We start from the raw sequence: 18,624 nt of genomic DNA, 5'->3' as shown, positions 1-18,624 counted from the left end.
AAATACTCCAACTTCATATCAGCTATGCTACTACTAGGGTTAGATGCTGAGATGATGCTAAATTTAATATTCGCACTGGACCCTCTAAATAAACTCTCTTTTTTTTGTCTGCAGCTAAATAAAGTGGTATGCATGCGTGGCTGGATGTGAAAAGGTTGCTGTAAAATGTTTGAGGATAAGCAGTGAAATGAACCTGAAACAAAGGACACATTATAGTTTAGCAGTGAAGCAGCATTTAAAAATAATCTGTGGGTGTGTTTACCCAGGTACAGTCCATAGAGAACAAGCTGGACCTCCTGCTCAACTTCTACTCCCAGTGCCTAAAGAAAGGCTCGTCCCACTTTACCCTGTCCTCCCTCCTGGAGCCAGACTTGACGTCAGACTACCACAGTCCCACGGACCACAGGGAGCTCTTCCCCTCGGCTAACACACTCAACATCTCCCAGTCTGAGAGTGGGAATTTGGAATGACCCTGGCAGAGAAAACTGAGGGCACACACACAAACTGTTTGAACACAGACACAAACCCTTTACAGTACGTCTTCCTTTGGCTGAATCATCACCGCAGGAACTGACAACTATGACATCTCTGTTGCTCCGTCTGTCTCTTTCTTCCCCATCACCAGGTTGAATTTCTGTCTGCAATGTGGTTTTATGCCCTCCATCTGACAACTGCATCCTCGCCCATCTTCTTCAAGTGAATGTTTCTAGAGACGAGCTTTGTCTGAACGTACAGGCAAAGGCCACCAGATGGCTCCACCTGAACAGAGCCCCAGCCAAAGCTGCTCACCGCACACTCCTCTCAAACCACTAAATACGGGTGGAGAAGCAGAGAGGACAAATGAACGCTACACAACTTACTACTTGACTACTGAACCAGTTTCACTCCCTCACCACTTCCTACTATATATCTATGCCTACTTTAAAGCTGCAACTGTAGATATCAGACTTTGAGCTCTGAAGTTTTGTAAATGTTTGGACGAAATCTTGTTTTCTTGTTTTCCCCATCTCCATTTTCTTTGTCTGTTTCTGGCTGCCTAAATCAGTTGACTCTTCAAGGTCATTTAATCTTTTGACTTTGCCTGGACATGAACAGTGCTGCAAGTGCCCTGACAGTCATTCTTTCGGTACCTTATCGGGCGCTGTTATGATTGCCATCACACCTCTTCATGCTTAGATGAATGTAGTACATCCACATTGCATTCATACCACTCGACTGACAACCAAACGCTGAAGGAGCATCGACGCAGGAATAATCTGCACCCTGGAACCTGGAAGGGCAGAATCACCCGACATCCACCTCATCCAAGCACCAGACCTCCCTGAGTCCAGATCGCACAACATGGTACTGCTGCCCAGCCAAACAAGGGAAACACAGAGATGGAAATTCTGGTTTAAATGCCAAAAATGAAGAATGCCTTGTGTGGGATCTCAGGTAACTGGTGGGTCCTGCACAGTGCTGTAGTTACATCGTTTGCAGATATGCTTCAGTCTCATTTCTTCTACTCAAAAGTTCTGTCTCCAACAAGCCCACTTGCAAAAAACAAGACATTACTCCTCTTTTTGGCAAAGCTAGCATTCAAGTAAGACAAGTTCTTAAAAAAACAGAGCCAAAATTTCCTTCCAGAAGTTTAGAGGTAAAAAAAAAAAAATCACAAATTTCTTAGCCCAAGCTTGTTTCTACCAGCCCATTTAGCCTCCTGTGTCTTGCAGCCCACCCCTCAGACGTGCATGTTTCTCCAGTGCTGTAGATAACACCACACTGATCCCAGGTCCCAGAATGTAAACGATTCTGTCCCATTTTCTGCATTGCTCCTCATCACTCACATCTGGCCTCTGGTCAGTTGTTCCATGTCAGCTGGTTCAGGAAATCAGTAATAATTCAGTCTATTTTATGTAAAGTCTGGTCATCAAATGTTCCTTCTTTTTAAAATATGCACTTGCAGTAAGCAGCCTTGGAGGCGCTGGCCAGTATATGGTACGATTGTGGATAGTGAATTGCCTGTCCAGGTCAAAACTATGAAGTCCGGGCCATTATCTTGGTGAATGCATGTGTCTTAGGAAATGGTTCCAGCTTTACAACGTCACCACAGACAGATAGTAGTGTTACTGTGTCCACTTTATCATTTTGTTTGTTCACTTTCTTCTTCATGCACAGCTGATAATCTGTGCTTGTGGACAGAACTGGAGAGTGCATGTAGAAGCGTGCACACACACACACACACACACACACACACACACACACACACACACGCACACACACGCACACACACACATACACACACACACACACACACACACACACACACACACACACACACACACACACACAACTCCTTTACTTAAATACTTTTGGCACTCGACTTGATAAATGTAACACATATATTTTGCATTGTATAGTTTTGTCTGTTGATTTCTTTACTGTAATTGTGTTCATGCACTTGATTTTTGCGTAGTCTATAATGGCCGATGTCAAATTTCTATGATTTTTTAAAAAAGGTTTGGTTTGTTAAAAAGTGAATGTAGGGTTTAAGTTAATATATTTTTAGTTTAGTTAGATACAGTCTTTACATAAGGTAAATAAATGTAGCATTGTTGTCAAGTTGAATCATGAATGAGACAGTTGAACCTACACAGCAGGTTCACACACACACACACACACACACACACACACACACACACACACACACACACACACACACACAGAAACATTCATTTGGTCCAGACAAGCCAGTTGACTCAGGTGCTCCACTTTTCCATTCGAACCAAGCCTAGATCCCAAACAGTGAATGTACTTTAGCGTTCTGTCTCTTCAGCATGGCATGATCTGGTGCTCTTGTTGCCATGTGGGTTATAATGGCACTGTCACGGGACTTCAGAGATTGCTGTTGGCATCATACAATTACGCGTTCATTTCATTGTGAAATGCTAAACAGCTTTATTTTTTTGGCTTAAATTAGCAGAGATGCCTGCTTGTTTTAGACAGTGCTGTTACTTCATTGTCACCTAGAGTGTTGAGCTACTTGATAACCACTGTATTGCATGTTGTCGTTAGCGGTGGCCCCAGTATTAGAAAAACTTTTGGGTGTCCCCTGTAAAGTCTTGATCCATGACATGAAAGGAAATGACCTGTGCCTTCTATGTCCTTATTCTGTAACTGATATGGTGTGGTTGCATTACATGACGTGTCCGTCCTCTGTCTCAAAATCAAATATAAATGCTGCTTTGAGGAGAAAATTTCATAGATACTGTATTTGATAGGGATGTTGCACAGGGATAGCCATGCTCTTTTTTGCAAAACCTTGATCTAAGAAGAAAGAAACTAAATGAAAAGTGTTATTACTACATACACAATTTTAGGGTGTTATTCTTTTATGATTGCTGCAACCTTTGATATTTTCTGACAATATATACCAAGTAGGGACATGTTTAGCACATCCTTGTAACTATCAGGACCTCTGCGCATTGACACCCTTATTGTATTCACAATTGTGTCAGATCTCGTACGTGGGGGCTGGAGGCATGGACATTTGTGTCGTCACAGGGAACTTTTCCAGGCATGTGTCTGTTCATTAAGCATGTCACATAGATCAGAATGGCTTCCACACAACTACCTCTGAGGCCACTAGGGGGCGCTAGTCTAGGAAACCATTAAGAGATACAGTAACTGATTGCCTAACTGACATGAATGCTATGCATGATCAAACTCCTCTGCACGTTCTCTCTCTTTCTCTCTCTCTCTGTTCTCCTCCATAACAACTGACCATTCATCATTCAGTGACTTGCTGCCATCTGACATTCCAGCCCCTTGCCCTTTAACTGCTCACTTATGTATTGGAAATATTGTTAAAGTGACACATTAACATGTCAAAGCAATAAGTAAAATGCTAACCACAAAGTCTTCCAATTCCAATTGATGGAGCTACTGTTTGATGAAATATGGCGCTTTTCAAAGTCCTTATTTTCTAAACTAATGTACACATCTATCTGATCATGGAAAGAGAGACAAACAAAAGCTTATCTGCTGAGAACAAAATTAGCTCACTTGACTAACTTATTAATTTATTTGTTTCAATAAAGCTCTTTGGACTGAATGTTGGTTTTGCTGTCTTTTTGCCCCCCTCAAAACATAATACTGTATGTTTGATGTTTGTGTGTCGCATGCAAGTTTCCACGCATTGTGGAAAAACTATAGAATAGACTCATCATTAAAAGCACATAGGAAATGATGAAATAAGCAAAATATCATGGAGACAGTCCAGTAAACAAGTGCAGCTGATACACCCCATTAGATGCTGTGGCATTTAGATAAATTAGGTAATGGAAATATCCCAAGCCATGTGAGTGAGTATTGATGTTTTGGTAGCACAGGATCGCTGACTTTGAACCAGCAGAGACTCACGGCACACAACCCATTTAGAGCAGGACAAAAAATAAAAATCCAATTTGCTTCAAAATACCATAGGATATACATTTTTTAAATAAAATAATAATAATAATGCACCAAAACTATTTAGTAATTTGTCATAAATCATGAAAAGTCATTTTGGTGACTTAGATTTGTTTCAATTGATGTCTAAATTCAAAGCTGTTTCAAGAGTGGATACTGGACCCAGATATTCAACTTGTTAACTGCCAAAAAAATAAAATAAAAATAATAATAATACATTTAAAAAAAAGAAGAATTTGTCCATGCTCAGCTGGTGTAGGCTGCCAAATTAAATACTCAAATTCCTGGTGGACGGTGGGAGAAGCAGAGAGAGGGGTGGTGTGATAAAAGCTGTCTCAGTGTATAAAGACAGGCGTGAATCCAATTGCCAGGTTGTTCCAAAACATTTTAATGCCAGCATTTAACAGAACAAAATAATCAGTCTTTCTTCTTTGCAACTCAAACCGGAAAGCATCTGTCTTCATACTGCAGCTGCTCAGGCATTTTACTCTTCACTTTGCTGATTTCACTCAGTTTTCTCCCATCAGTAGTGAAGGAGAGCCGGACAAAACCAAACCGTGTTACTCAACTCGTTCCTTAGACGAAGGGTGGCCCCAGTCAGAGCTCATGTGTTCACACCCACAGCTGGCAGCCATGTCCCCTAGTGGGAGACAGACAGGCAGCAGAGCGTGGAGTATGTGGACTTTCCTGCAGGACACCTCCATGTCTTCGGTGTCACAGCGAGACGTCTCCCACCCCGTAGCAGTGATACAACAAAGCCACGTGCCTTTTGAAGGGGTCAATAATCATGTAGGCAAATGTCTGCTCCTCGTCTTGTCTCCCAGGATAACATCGCCCGTGCTCATCCTGCAGGGGACAAAGGAAACTCTGTGTATGGATTTTATGCACTGATGGAAACAGCTGCTGTGGCACTCGCTTGTCTGACTGCAATCCACAAAATATAAATCTCCAGCAAGCAATGCAGCTGTCGTACAGTTAGTAGCTAGATTCTTAACTGTTTACCTATTGATTGCGAATAGTAGCAGTATGAGTGATGATCTTCAGGTTGACCATTCATATTTAATTAATCATCACTTCACTGGTGAGCATTCATTCGGTAATCTGAAATGTTCTGAAATTCTGAAAGATAGAGCCTAATATCATCTAGTGAGTATGAGCACACAAACACAGACAGTAAACACGCACTTACATAAGCACAGACTTTGAGCACTGTGGAGATGACACTGATCTCTTTAATCTCTGGATCCTTCTGCACACTAAGGATGGAGAATGAAATTACACAGCAGCCATGTCACCCCTATTGCATGAATTATGTTTTTGTATGTTTACAGAGGTCTGTCTCTACTTTATTGGACAGTATGGAGTAGAGAAGACAGGAAAGGAGGTAAAATGTCTGAGCCCCACCTGATCAGATCTTTGTAGATTTGCTTTGTGGTGTTGATGTAAGGATCAATGGCGTCTTCGTGCTGACAGAGCTCTCCTCCCAAGCACAGGTGCTTGAAGAGGCGGAACAGAAACTCGCCCCGCTCCTCTCTCCCGACCACGTAGTAGTGCTCCGAGTCCTCCTCCTGCAGCATCTGGAGGAACAGAGGAGGCCGCAGACAAGCTCAGGGTTAGCAGTGAAGTGCAGAGACACACACAGAGAGAAAGAGAGAGAGAGAGAGAGAGAGTCACCTGTCTGAGCTCGTCATAGTCGGGGTAGACATCATGGAGGCAACCGACAATACGGCCACAGGGCCTCACGATCCCACAAGAGTAGATGGGGTCAAACAGCTCCATGGAGACTTTAGTGCACGGCACCACCTCCACATCAACAGACACCACTGGGCTGTCTAAAACATGGAGGGAGAGAGAGAGAGAGAGAGAGGGAGAGAGGAATCAAAAATGAAATCACTTCCAGACATCTGACTGAATTTGCGGGTAGACAAGCTCAATTTGCCTCTATTAGTGATGCAAGGCTGTGTGGGGGAACTGACATACCAAGAGGCACCCAGGCTCCCCAGGCCTCCATCTTCCTCAACATGGCTGCCACATTAGGGTCTCTGAAGAAACTCTGCACATAGAGTGACATTAGAGCTAGTTTAGGTTTTTTTTTTTTTTTTTGTGAGGTTTATTAGCACCGTTTTCCTCCGCATCTTGGTGTTTGAGCTTTTGCGTCTTTAAGAATGTAATGTTTCGGGTCAAAATAGCTCAGAGACACCCACTACTCTGTGGTCGGATTCAAAGACAAGCCAGACACAGAATTTGGAAATCTCCTTAAAAAGGCAAAAAGCATGAATTATGAATAAGACAGATAAGGGTCAAGCATGTGGCCTATATATTCCAAAAAGTCTGTGCGACTGTGTCCTCAAAGGAGTAACGTAAACAGTAATTTATCTCATGCTGGAAGGCAGTATGTGTGTGTGTGTGTGTGTGTGTGTGTGTGTGTGTGTGTGTCTTCACCAGTGTAAAGTCTTGACTGTTGTAAGGATAGAAGCTCTGGTCAAAGCTGTAAGCCTGCACTGAGATCCTCCCCAACATGGACCTGAAATATAACACACACACACACACACACACACACACACACACACACACACACACACACACACACACACACACACACACACACACACACACACACACACACACACACACACACACACATTCATTCATGTCCTCTATGCAGTTTAACTGACAGCAGGAGACACTAGCAAACCAAACACACTGTCTCACATCTCTCACCATTTCATGAACAACCCTAAAGTGGCTTTGTCGTGCAGGAAGGAGAACTTCTTGGAAGGAAGAGGACTAAATGAAAAGCTGGGTTCAAACGCGTGCTTCTCTCCTGCCATGTTTACTAAGGGAGCGATGCTTGTAGGCCGCTGCACTCAGGTTTGTGTACTCGTTACCACAGCAACGGACGCCTACCTACTTTATAGGGTCTAAAACTCATACGTACAAGCCTTAAGTTCACTTCATTATTTATTTTCCTTTGTAATAGCTTAATTTCCCCATTAAGTTAGGGTTTTACACACAGTTTTAACAATTGTTCTCACTGTGGGAGTGGACTCAAATTGAAGAATAGTTCAACCAAAAGCGCCAGAAGTTAATTAATGAGCCCCGCCGAGCAGCGAGTCAATGAGACTCCGCCTGGGACACGAACAGGACAAAAGATTTGTGGAGGGAGGGGGTGTTTCTATGAAAATGACCGAGCCACAGGTTGACTTTCTTACTTGGAAACTGAGGAAACGGCTTCATTCACGCAGAGTCGCGCACGGCGGGTTCACAGCCACTAGAGGGCGCTCTTGTCATGCAGTCCGAAACCCCAGCAGCCCTGGAGCGACTCTGCCTCCCTCTGGGCTGGCCCGCCGGGTGTGATATCACCAATAAAAAAATCTGGGACAAAAAGCAAATAAAGTAGCATCACATCATTATACGTAAATACAATATTTCAAATTATTAATTTTCATTGTGCAGGTCAAAGCTTGTGTTCAAATGTGTAAATGGGCTTTCTCCTCAGCCTCTGTGCAGAACATGAACAGACTGCAGAGCTGCAGCAGATCCAGCAGAGCAGCTTCAAGTGGCAACTGGAAAGTTCAGTTCTGCAAAATTCATCTTTTGCTCAGCCAGCTTTCTCTCTGAAAGGAGCAAAGTCTTGGCACTCGCTACTTCACCACTTGAAATTTGTTGCAAACTTCACCACTTTTAAGAGAGCTGGTTCATATCTTTTCCCACTCTGTTTTTAACTATCTCCTTTTTTATTGTGTCTTGCTGAAACCAGTTTACCTTTTTTTTTTTTTTTCTTAAATCTCTTAAATTATTTTTGCACAAGCCCCATTACGGGTTTGCAAATTAGAATCCACTACAAGCACTACAATATTTGCATTGGCTCTCTGTCAGTTTGTTTATGTACACTGTATTGGTTCCTATCAAATAAACCATGAGTAAACAAATACATAAAAAAAAAACATGTAAACATTTGCATGATAATGACATCAACTCACTGTAGACAATAACAAAGGATGTTCTTTCCACACAGAGAGCTCTGAGGAAGTGAGGTGAGTGGGCAATGGAAAAAGTTTTCTACGAAACACCGGTCATGGATTTACTTTTAGATTTATTATTATTTAGCTGAAGGCTATACTTGCTTATGAGTTGCTGTGCACCAGCAAATCAGCCTAAAATTTATATTTCACCTTTTCTCACTCTGTGCTCACTATTTCCCTGCTTCATGATGTATTTCTATCTTTCTGCCCACCCCACCGCCCCGTCTCTCTCTTCTCCTCTCTCTTTCAGTCCTTCCTTTTCTCTCTTCTTTATTCCTCATTTTTTCCTCTTTTTCTCCCTCCCTCCCGAGTCTTTGATATGAAGATGTTTGGGAACCTCTGAATCAAACCACAGATGTGCTCCTCAGGTGATTTCTTGATTGACTACTAAATGGTTCCTTTGTAAGGTTTGTTCAGTCTGACAGGAATACGTGAGCATCCAGAGCAAAAAAACATGGCAGCTTTGATTGCTCCAGCGCTGTACCATCATACCCATCCATCAACATTTTTTTTTTTTTTTTTTACTAGGCAGCCTCCATTTAGCTCATGTAGGGGCCCCAGATGAATTTTGACTTATTTTCATTCACTTGACATGCCAGGACGCTGTGTTCCTCTTCTTCTGAAGGCTCTCACTAGTGAAGGTTATAGGGCAACTGTAACTCCCAGCAAATCCTGCTCACATTCCAACACAGGACCCCTGGACCCTGGTATTCCCCAATCAAGGAGCCAAGAGGGGCTGCCAAACACTTCCTTGAGTCAGAGCACCATAACCCGTGTGGACACCATCAAGACATGATAATGCAACAATGTCATAATGCCTCTTTGATTTCATTACTCAGATAAATATGAAGTTGAATGAAATTTTAGAAAGGAGTACAAATAAAGCCATAATTAAATATTACACCAGTGAGTTCTAATTAAAATGTAAGAGTAAAAAATGACAAAAATTATATGATTAAAAAGAAAGCACACCTAGTTAGCATTCTTAGAATAAAATGATGATGCCTATTGATGATTATTGATACTTATTGATACTTAGTGAAGTATTCACTGCCTTATTGTTTCTAAGTACAAAGTCCTGAGAAGTAAAGCGCCTCTCCTCTCTGTGGTGTTTGAACATGAAAGCCTCTGTCTTATTCCATCCAAGAGCGTTTTGTAAGGGGGAATTATATCGACAGGTTTCACACTTCTGCTGGGAAAGGAAAAATCACACTGTGCAGGCAAGAAGACCTTTGTAAATAAAAGATTGAACCTTCAAAGACGCTGATATCTTTGTAGCATCGGTAGTGTCTATGATTTCTTTGCCGGTGTCTCCATACATAAAAACTGTGATGCTGTTGAGGACAATAAAGTTCAATAGTGGCAAATAAACAACAAACCACTACAGAGTGATCACTGAAATACACAGAGATAAGACACTGAGATATTCATCATGAACTCTTATTATGTCAAGCCAGCCTGTTTCTAATGAGCACAGGTTATAGGTTACAGGGAGGATTATTATCATGAAGTGTATTGTCACATGAGACTAATAGCTATTCTGTAAACATATAAAATTGTCTTTACATCTCCCACTATGGAGGGTGAGCTTGAACAAGAAAACATTTCACATTTCACCGTCACAACTTTACCACTAAACTGTCTTGGACAAGATGATGATAATCACACAGCCACATGGGAGTGACACACTGAACTATATTTAAAGTTCAAACACCATCATAATCAAAAAAAGTGATCCTGGAGATAATTTGGTCTGGCAAAGCAGACAGTGATGAGCCCCAAAGCAACCCAAAGCTGCTCCAGCTCCGAGAGAGAGACAGAAAATCACACCAAATGGATGTTATGACACTTCTCAGGCCGGAGTTTCCTGCTGACATCAGTGAGTTAAGCCGTGTAGCTGCAGGTGTTATTCTCACGCTGGGCTCATTGTCTGCTTGATTGCTATGTGGTAATTTCCTGGTCATTATGGGCCTATCAGGATCACAATTATAAGCAGGCAGGCAGGAAGGAGAGGCAGGCGAGGAAGTCACAGCTGTTGAATGCTGGGAGTTGTAGGGCTAATCATGTGACATCGTTAATTTTTGTTGATGAATCCTAATATAAGGCTTACTGATGGAAAAAATATACATTAAAACAGGTGTTCAGTGATTTGGATAGCCGTGTAACTTAACTGATCTGTGTGCCTTTCACTTTTTTTTCATATTCTTATATAGCAGCTATACAAACCCAGGGAAACATGATGATGATGATCATGATGATGATGATGGTTTCTCCGCTCCAGGCTTGACTCTTTAGTAACTGGGATGGTATTTGCTTTTGCATGACTGAGTGTGTGAGCACAGAACGACCTCTAGAGAGCAGTCTTCACTTGTTCCTGTCTGAGACACACACACACAAACACACACACACACACACACACACACACACACACACACGCACACACCAAGGCCAAGGTCAGTGGGTTTAGGAATAAACATGTTTCAGTTTTTAATTTTAGTTTTATTCATCTTAGATTTAAGTTGTCCAACTATCACCAATCCCTTAATTAAAATACAACAAATCTGAAACTCAAAGGAGTCAGAAATTTCTCAGCAGACACTTTCCAAGCTTGCCTGAAGCGCAAGCATACACAAGTTGAAATCATCATGACTAGACTGTAGGATTTTTTCATTCAGTAGAGCGATGCATTGTAGTCACACTGGAAGATTGCTTTTCCCCACTTCCCCCTCCCTGCAAGTCAAATTACTTGTGGCAGCGTTTCACTTGATATTAGGCGAGTCATCTCAAGCAGATCTTGTAGTTTAGGTTTTGCATGTTGGACTCCTGCACCGTAACTGGGCTTAATCCGTCCAATGTGTAACATTACATCTACAGGAGATGGAGTGTGTGTTAGCAACGATAATTGCGAAGTTGTAGAAACAAGCTATTGCTGGTGTTTTGATTCGATTTTTCATTGTTATATTTTCAGTGGCCAAGTCAGGCCAACTGGCAGGCGTGTAACTAGTGCTGAGCTCGTTCCCATGTGTTTCCCCATGTAATAGGCTGTTCATTTTCCTGACTCTGCTCCTGTGTAAATAAACTCTCTGGTTGGAGAATTGTCCAGAAACTTCCAACCTGTTGAATGAAGAGACCAGCAGGTAAAGGATACTGAGTTGGGCCTATCTTTGATGTATGGTAGAAGTGTCAGTGCTGGTGCAGGTAAAGGCATTCCCACTCCTAATTCTCTCTCTCGAGGTTTTGCTGTGTCAGCAAAGTTACGTAGGGTAAGTGACTGGACTGCAAGCTCCTCTTCTGAGCTCCATTCCATTCATACCAGCACCACAGAGTCTCGCCTCGGGACGCTTTATACACCAGATGGCTATCCATACTCCCTCGTGCCTTTGGGGATGTATAAGGTGTAGCTGCAAGAACAGGTCTGCACAACAGTGAGGTAATGAGTCTGACACAGTGTTGCATGTCTTATTATAGGAGAGAAAGAAAGAGTTACCAGGGAATAACCAGGGAATGAACGAGGAACCGGCTGCCAGTGAAACCGAGTTAAGTTAGTTAACAGTCAGTTCTTCAGTAAATATTCATCAACTTTTACAGAGCAGCTAATGATTAGTTGATTGAGGAACGACTGTGCATATTATCTTAATGAACTAATGTGTAATTAATTGTTCACAGGTATCTGTGAATCTTTATAATGGTCCTTTACTTAATGCATAGCTCATGATTGTTATGTGCACATCAGTTACCAGTTTCTGTATTTGAATATTTTACTAGGTGCACGTCTATAATAACAAAAAATCTGTATCGAGAAACAAAGATTTCTTGTAAATGGAGAAATCATACCTAAATGTAACTTCACAAAACAGTGACCCACAAAACTGGCAACTAATGGACAGGTGGACAGGTAATCATGATTTTTTTTTTTTTTTAAATAGCCGTTTAGTGCATTATTCAGACGTAATCAAAAACTATGCATTAAGTAAAGGACCATTATAAGGATTTACAGATACACATGAACAATTAATTGCATATTAGTTCATTAAAATAATATCTAACAGTTATTTCACAATTAAATAATCATTAACTACTCTATAACAGTTGATTAGGAGTTACTCAATAACTGCCTGTTAACTAATGGTTCACTGGAGGTTAGTTCCTCATTCATTTGTTCCCTGATAACTATCCAAATGTTTGTGTGTGTTTGTAACGTGTTGCCAAAGAAAAAAAAGGAAAGAAAGACAGAAATTGGCCGAGCCACTCGAGGCACTTGACAGAGAATGCCCGCTCCCGGTGATAACAGCAGCGTAAAATATCTCTTGGGTTGGGAAGGCCTGAAGCAGAGCACTTAGCCTCTGGTTAGTGAGTACAACTGAATGGATGTGACCTGCCAAAAAGGGGCCAGAGCAGCCAGCAATTGATTGTGTTTTTGAGCCAAATGACATTATCTGGCCTGGAGTCTGTCAATACAGGCTGTGTTTCCTATTCCCAAATGTCACTCAAACAATTAAGATGCTTGACTTGGCTCCAATTCCCCAATATCCCCACTCTCAGCTCTCAGATGCTTATGGAAGGACCGTTTAACAGGGATTAGAGCCACGTCATCGTTGCCATTATTATGTTCATCATCGCGGGTAATCATGGGGTCATCTTTAGTTTCTCTCATGGTCTCTTCTCCTTATCTCCCTCCCTGTCTCCTGTGTTTGATTTTGGAAAGATAGAAAAGGTGAAAACCCAAACTGCATGTAAAAAATATTGGAGACATATTCCTGATGTTGGGTTGCAGCCCCCTTTGCACAATCCACTTCTCAGTTGTGCCAAAGATTAAAAATCCTTCTTTATCTACTCTGTCCTACTATCTGCTCTACCTCCTTTGTGATTTGTGCACGTTTAATACGGGGGAATCAGTAAGGGATAATGGCTTTTACCTGGATTAGTCTTATCAGTGAGCATCCCCAATCATCTAATCAATAAGCATACCTTGGTGTGTATTTGTGGAAATGCTCTTTTTTATTCACTTGAGATGAAAACAGCAATATAAAAAGAGAATATCAACTTCTCTTTACTCTGATCTTTCCAAAGATCAAGTCCTTCTCGACTGAAAATAGATTGTGCACACAAAGACAGGGACAGAGCTCTGCCCGGCCTCGGAGAAGAATGGAAAAAGCCCGCTGGAGCATTTTGATAATGAATGAATCAGTATCTGAAACTTTTTCCTCATGATCTCATAATGTCTGTGACCTCTGCTCCCGGGTGCTCCATCCTGCTCGGCGTCAGGCAGCGCAGGGCGTGAATCCCAACAGGAGCCCTGCTATTCTCAGTCACTCTACACCTCGCTCCCAGGACGTGTTTGTATGGTGTAATGTTGCCATATTGTGATGCCGGACAGTGCTCTGGTTCATGTCAACATTAATCGCACTGAAAAAAAAAAAAAAGATAGTGTTCAGACATGTGCCAAATTTAACCTCTCATTTATTCTTTCCTTTGATTCAGAGAGTTAGGTGCATGTGTCCTCATTGTTGTTTGTGTTGGTTGTGTGTTTTTTAATCCACTTAAAGGAATACGACAACATTTTGGACAAAATACCCTTTTTCCGTCTTCCCCAGACTGAGACAAGATGTTCGATGCCATTTTCACCTCGTATATCCGGTGTCTCTGTTCCTATGATGGTAGAACTGAGTATTCCTTTAGCAACAATAATCCTACAGTGTCACTTCCTTCTCTTATGATTGCATATGAGAACATTTTTATGGCAAAAGATTTTCAAGTTTCAAGAGAATAAACCTTTCACTGCTGTAATAACATTTTTAAGACAGAGCTAGGAAACAAATTCTGCTCTCTTAATCTCAATCAGCGTTCATTTCTCTTTTCCAGACACCCTCAGAAACTGTTGGAACAGCTGCCTCGTGGAAGCTGCCTCAGCCTCTCTCCAGGGAACGTTAGAAATCAGAGCCTTGTTGTGTCTTTCTCCCGGCTCGCACCCTTCTTTTATTTTCCCTCGGTCTTTCATTTTCCCATGTGCTCTATGATAGCGTATCTGAGGAATCCTGGGAATCTTAGATGGTAAAGGACCATGCAGGAACATGCCAAAGGACGAGCAATTAGGAGGAGGGAGAGAGGAAACAGGAGGGATGGAAAAGTGGGAGGGATGGGAAGGCGGCCATAGGTAGAATCAATCTCAAGATAAAACCCTTGTTGACTTTGCCTTCCTTTAATGTGTGTCAGATAATATCTCTGTCACGGTCTGCTCTGTGTCTGCTCACATTACCATCCCTCCTTAATCTAATGCTGTCAGCAACTTTGCGTAAAAGGTATTGATGGAAAACAGGTGCTGTCATCGGAGAGTGATGGGCTTACAGGGATCGGTGTTACGTTGTTGTCGCCAAAGAACATTACAACAGTACATACATGGCCTCAAAACAATGGCTACTGTTTTTTTTAGTCTTGGTCACGATGATCAATGAAAAAGACAAAACAAAAATTCACAAAACGTCTGCTTAAAAATCAGAATTGTCCTTTTGGAGAACTGAGTGAAAGACCCGGTCGTGTCTCTATGACTGCCGGTGTTGGGCTCTGTGTTGCAATGCTCTGTCACCGGCTCCCAATATAGCAAAAGAGGAAATCATCTCACAAGTACAAGATGAGACTCTGTAGGTGTTTAGGTTGAGAGTCTTGGCGGAAGTGACTTGAAGTTGCTGGAGGCTTTATTTAATATCTCTGGTGATGACTGAGATGGAACAGGGTTTCTCAAACATGAAGACGCAGACCTCCATTTGAAGTGATTTTGGCCTAAGGATATATTTTAGAGTGTGTTAAGTAGTAAAGTGTTTACATGTCACCTGCCATGAACATTGCCAAATAGATTCAAAGTAATGAGATTAAAATATTATGTTAAAATAGTCACTCATGTATTTATTTCTATTTCTATTATAGTGAAATTATGAGGCAATAAGAACATAAGGGATTAAACTATTCTTCACGTTTGTTTAAGAGCCTCTTGGGGCTCCTCAAGGACCCCTGGAGGTCCCTGAACCCCACTTTGAAAACCACAGAGACAGAGCACAGGTGTGTGATTACGACAGATGAGCCTCCTGGTCTGGTGAGAGGAGGCGGTGCAATCCAGTAATCTGCTGCTGCGGTTTGTTGATATCAGATCATGAAGCGATTCCATTTGAAACATTTGATGGGAGTGTTGTCTCATACTTCAGACCGGTCGCCCTCCAGAATTTTCCGACAACAAGTTGACAGCTGAATTCCCCTGCTGCCTCTCTCTCTCTCTCTCTCTCTCTCTCTCTCTCCCTCTCTCTCTCTCTCTCTCTCTCTCCCCTTTTGATATAACCCAAACACGCTCTCCTCCATCCTGCTCCTCCACACTTCTGTTTTGCGCCGTTCCTTCCCTGGTCTCCATGGCGACGGTCAGTGTACAGCCTGCTGACATGGAACATGACGCTGGATGTTCTGCAGGCGTCCAGGAATGTAATCCCAGGCCCCTGCCAGCCCTCTGACGGGGACAATTCTGCTCCTGTGACACTGGCTGGCCACAGAACAAGGGGCTCCGCTCACAGAGCCCCGCTCCCTGCTGCCTGCCACCCACCTCTCCTGAAACTCAGCGAGGGCTCCGCGGCAACACGGCCATGCACAGGCACATGCACGCTCCAGCATGCACGTGCCAGCACCGATGTGTTTGTATGCATACATTATCCACACACTCTCACACACACACACACACACACACACACACACAGATACATATCCATACAGGCACGCGCACACACCCACACTGCTCACTTCCTGTTGCCAGCGAGACCCTCAAGTATCCTGCTGTGTCTGAATATAAACAGAGGCTAGAGACTGGATGGTAAACAACTTGCTGAGCTGGGAGAGAGTGGGAGAAAGGAATTGGCAGAGGAAGTGGAGATAGAGTTACCAGAGAAAAAGTTTGGCCTAAAATAATACTCGGCAAGTCCTTTAAGAAATCTTAATTCACCAACATAAACAAAGAAATCTAAACTATTATTGAGCTGTTGCTCCAGTTTTGTATCCCAGTGGAAATCAGTGGATTGACTGGGAGAGGAATGTTTGTGAGTGATTCGTGAGACTGAGACGGGATAAACAGAGTGTAAACAGAGGAGAGGTGAGGAGGCTGCTGATGCTGCCACCCCCTGAGTCTCACCGCTGGCCCTGCGAACGACGCTCTGCTCCAGCTGAAATAAAATCCTTCCTCTGGGCCGAGGCTCACTCCCCTCTGACTGGGCAGAAATCATTTTGAGGAAAACAAGCTGCATATTTTAATAAGACATGCGGCTTATTGTAAAAGTGGCGGTATTTAAAAAAAAAAAAAAAAAAAAAGCTGTGTGTTAAGCACAATGAAACACTAAGATCAGAAATGCGCATGCACGATTATTTTTGTCTTCTTGTTTGGTGTTTTTGTGAATTCCTGATTCGATCAGGCTATGTTTGCTTTTGAACAAATGACATTGGTTCACACAGAAGGGATCATCTTACAGCGGTCAGAAGAATAGCCCTGGATGGATGCCTTGAGCTCCATTAGGAGATGGATAGCTTTACTGAATGGATGGGTGGGTGGATGAGTTCAGGGATGGGTGACAGGTATTGAGTGAGGGTGTTAAGATCTCCAGAGCCGAGCCAGTCCCTGTGGGGATGGAGGGATGGACTAGATGGGGGAGTAGAGGGGGAGAAAGTGAATAAGACCACCTGAGGCTGCTTCTCTCTCTTTGCTAAAGCGATGACATCATCCGCCAGAGGACGGCTGTGAATGACTAAGAGAAAGGCAATCACGGAGGAAGAGTCCACGAGGTGCTTTTCCACCCCTCTCTCCCTGTGGTGACACACATTCATCCAAAATCTGGCCAGGTCTTCATGCAAGTGTTTCCTTCACTATCCAAGGGTACATTTCCTCCCTTTGGAAGTCAAAGAATCTCTATTTCGCTCATATGAATCTTGCAAATTAATCTTTTGATAATGTAATGTGACATGGGCCACATGGCGAGGTGTTATTGCAACACCATTAAACCAACCAAGGTGTGCACTAATAAACGTGAGGCATGTGCTTGTATGCACACATAAAAGATGTGTTTGTGTGGTGATGAAATACAAAAGAAACAAAGCAACATGGCAGCAAGCCTCTGCATGCCGCACAGCGCATATATTTATGCTCTGGAGTGCACACAGAAAGTGTAAGTTTTTCATGACTAGGCAGAGAATCAAAGACCTCAGGGCTCCGCTTGTGTTTCACAATCTGATATCTTTGGCACTCAGATTACCACACTGTATCATTCAGAATAAAAATAAACTCTGCCACCAGCTTTATAGTCACTGTTTTGGTGAAGCTGTTTATATAGCATCATTAGTGGTATGTGATTAGAGATGAATTTGATTATCAAACATATATTAGTGTAAGGAGTGTGTGTACATGTGTGCATAAGGAATGAGCCACGACATGCTGTGCTTTACAGAGGCTGTAGGCATATTGCTGATGCAAGGTGGCTTCTTGCTTTTATAAGACAGTGTTAACACACCTATAATTTGAAAAGAAACTGTAAATTTAAGGTAAAACTTTAATTCTTGTTTGACAATAATTTAAAAAATCGAATGCTCAAAACTTGCCGTCATACACTGCCTCCATAGTGGAGTTATTTGGGGCATCAAGCATGTTCCAGCCAGACAACCCCACAGTCTCGGCATGAATATCAGCATGCCTCACTGATATCTCTGCATGGATGATGGAACGTCATTTTCAGCTCAACCTGTCGAAGACTGAGCTCCTCGTCTTCCCAGCTGGTCCCTCTGTACAACAACAGATCAGTATCTGGATTCTACACAGCTCATTCCCACAAAAAGACTTGGGAGTCATAATTGACCGACTGACCTTTAAGCAACATGTGGCCTCCACGGCTCGGTCATGTCGATTTGCCCTGTACAACATCAGGAGAATCAGACCATACCTGTCTGAACATGCAGCACAGCTCCTGGTACAGACGCTTGTGATTTTATGCCTCGACTGCCACAACTCCTCACTGGCAGGGCTCCCGGCTCAAGCCTCTGCAGATGATCCAGACCGTGGAGGTGCATCTGGTATACAACCAGCTGAAAACTGCACGTCACTCCACTGCTCATATCCCTCCACTGGCTCCTAGTTGCT

At 42.7% G+C, this 18,624-nt stretch overlaps 2 protein-coding genes across 4 annotated transcripts in view; one reads left to right on the top strand and one right to left on the bottom strand.

Moving 5' to 3' along the window:
• The window catches only part of kcnq4 (potassium voltage-gated channel subfamily Q member 4), a 60,099-nt gene extending 48,474 nt beyond the window's left edge, over positions 1-11,625 (top strand). For 2 of the 3 annotated variants that reach the window (XM_030064548.1, XM_030064547.1), the window contains exon 14: positions 267-4,093. In XM_030064548.1, the coding sequence (XP_029920408.1) occupies positions 267-470 (204 nt within the window). In that variant the 3' untranslated portion in view covers positions 471-4,093. Of the gene's footprint in view, positions 1-266; positions 4,094-11,611 lie in introns of those variants that run through there. The other variant, XR_003929021.1, reaches the window with a different exon arrangement.
• On the bottom strand, positions 5,164-7,280 carry cfap300 (cilia and flagella associated protein 300). Its single transcript, XM_030064557.1, has 7 exons — positions 7,171-7,280; positions 6,892-6,973; positions 6,426-6,502; positions 6,124-6,277; positions 5,854-6,026; positions 5,639-5,705; positions 5,164-5,295 (listed from the first exon to the last, which is right to left on the bottom strand). The coding sequence occupies exons 1-7, from the start codon at positions 7,278-7,280 to the stop codon at positions 5,164-5,166; spliced, it is 795 nt and encodes a 264-aa protein (XP_029920417.1).
• Positions 11,626-18,624: the final 6,999 nt, after the last annotated feature.

The sequence above is a fragment of the Myripristis murdjan genome, chromosome 11, assembly GCF_902150065.1.
Source record: "Myripristis murdjan chromosome 11, fMyrMur1.1, whole genome shotgun sequence".
NCBI classification, from domain to species: domain Eukaryota; kingdom Metazoa; phylum Chordata; class Actinopteri; order Holocentriformes; family Holocentridae; genus Myripristis; species Myripristis murdjan.
Note: the sequence above shows the minus strand (reverse complement) of the source record. Positions and strands in the feature narration are given on the sequence as shown.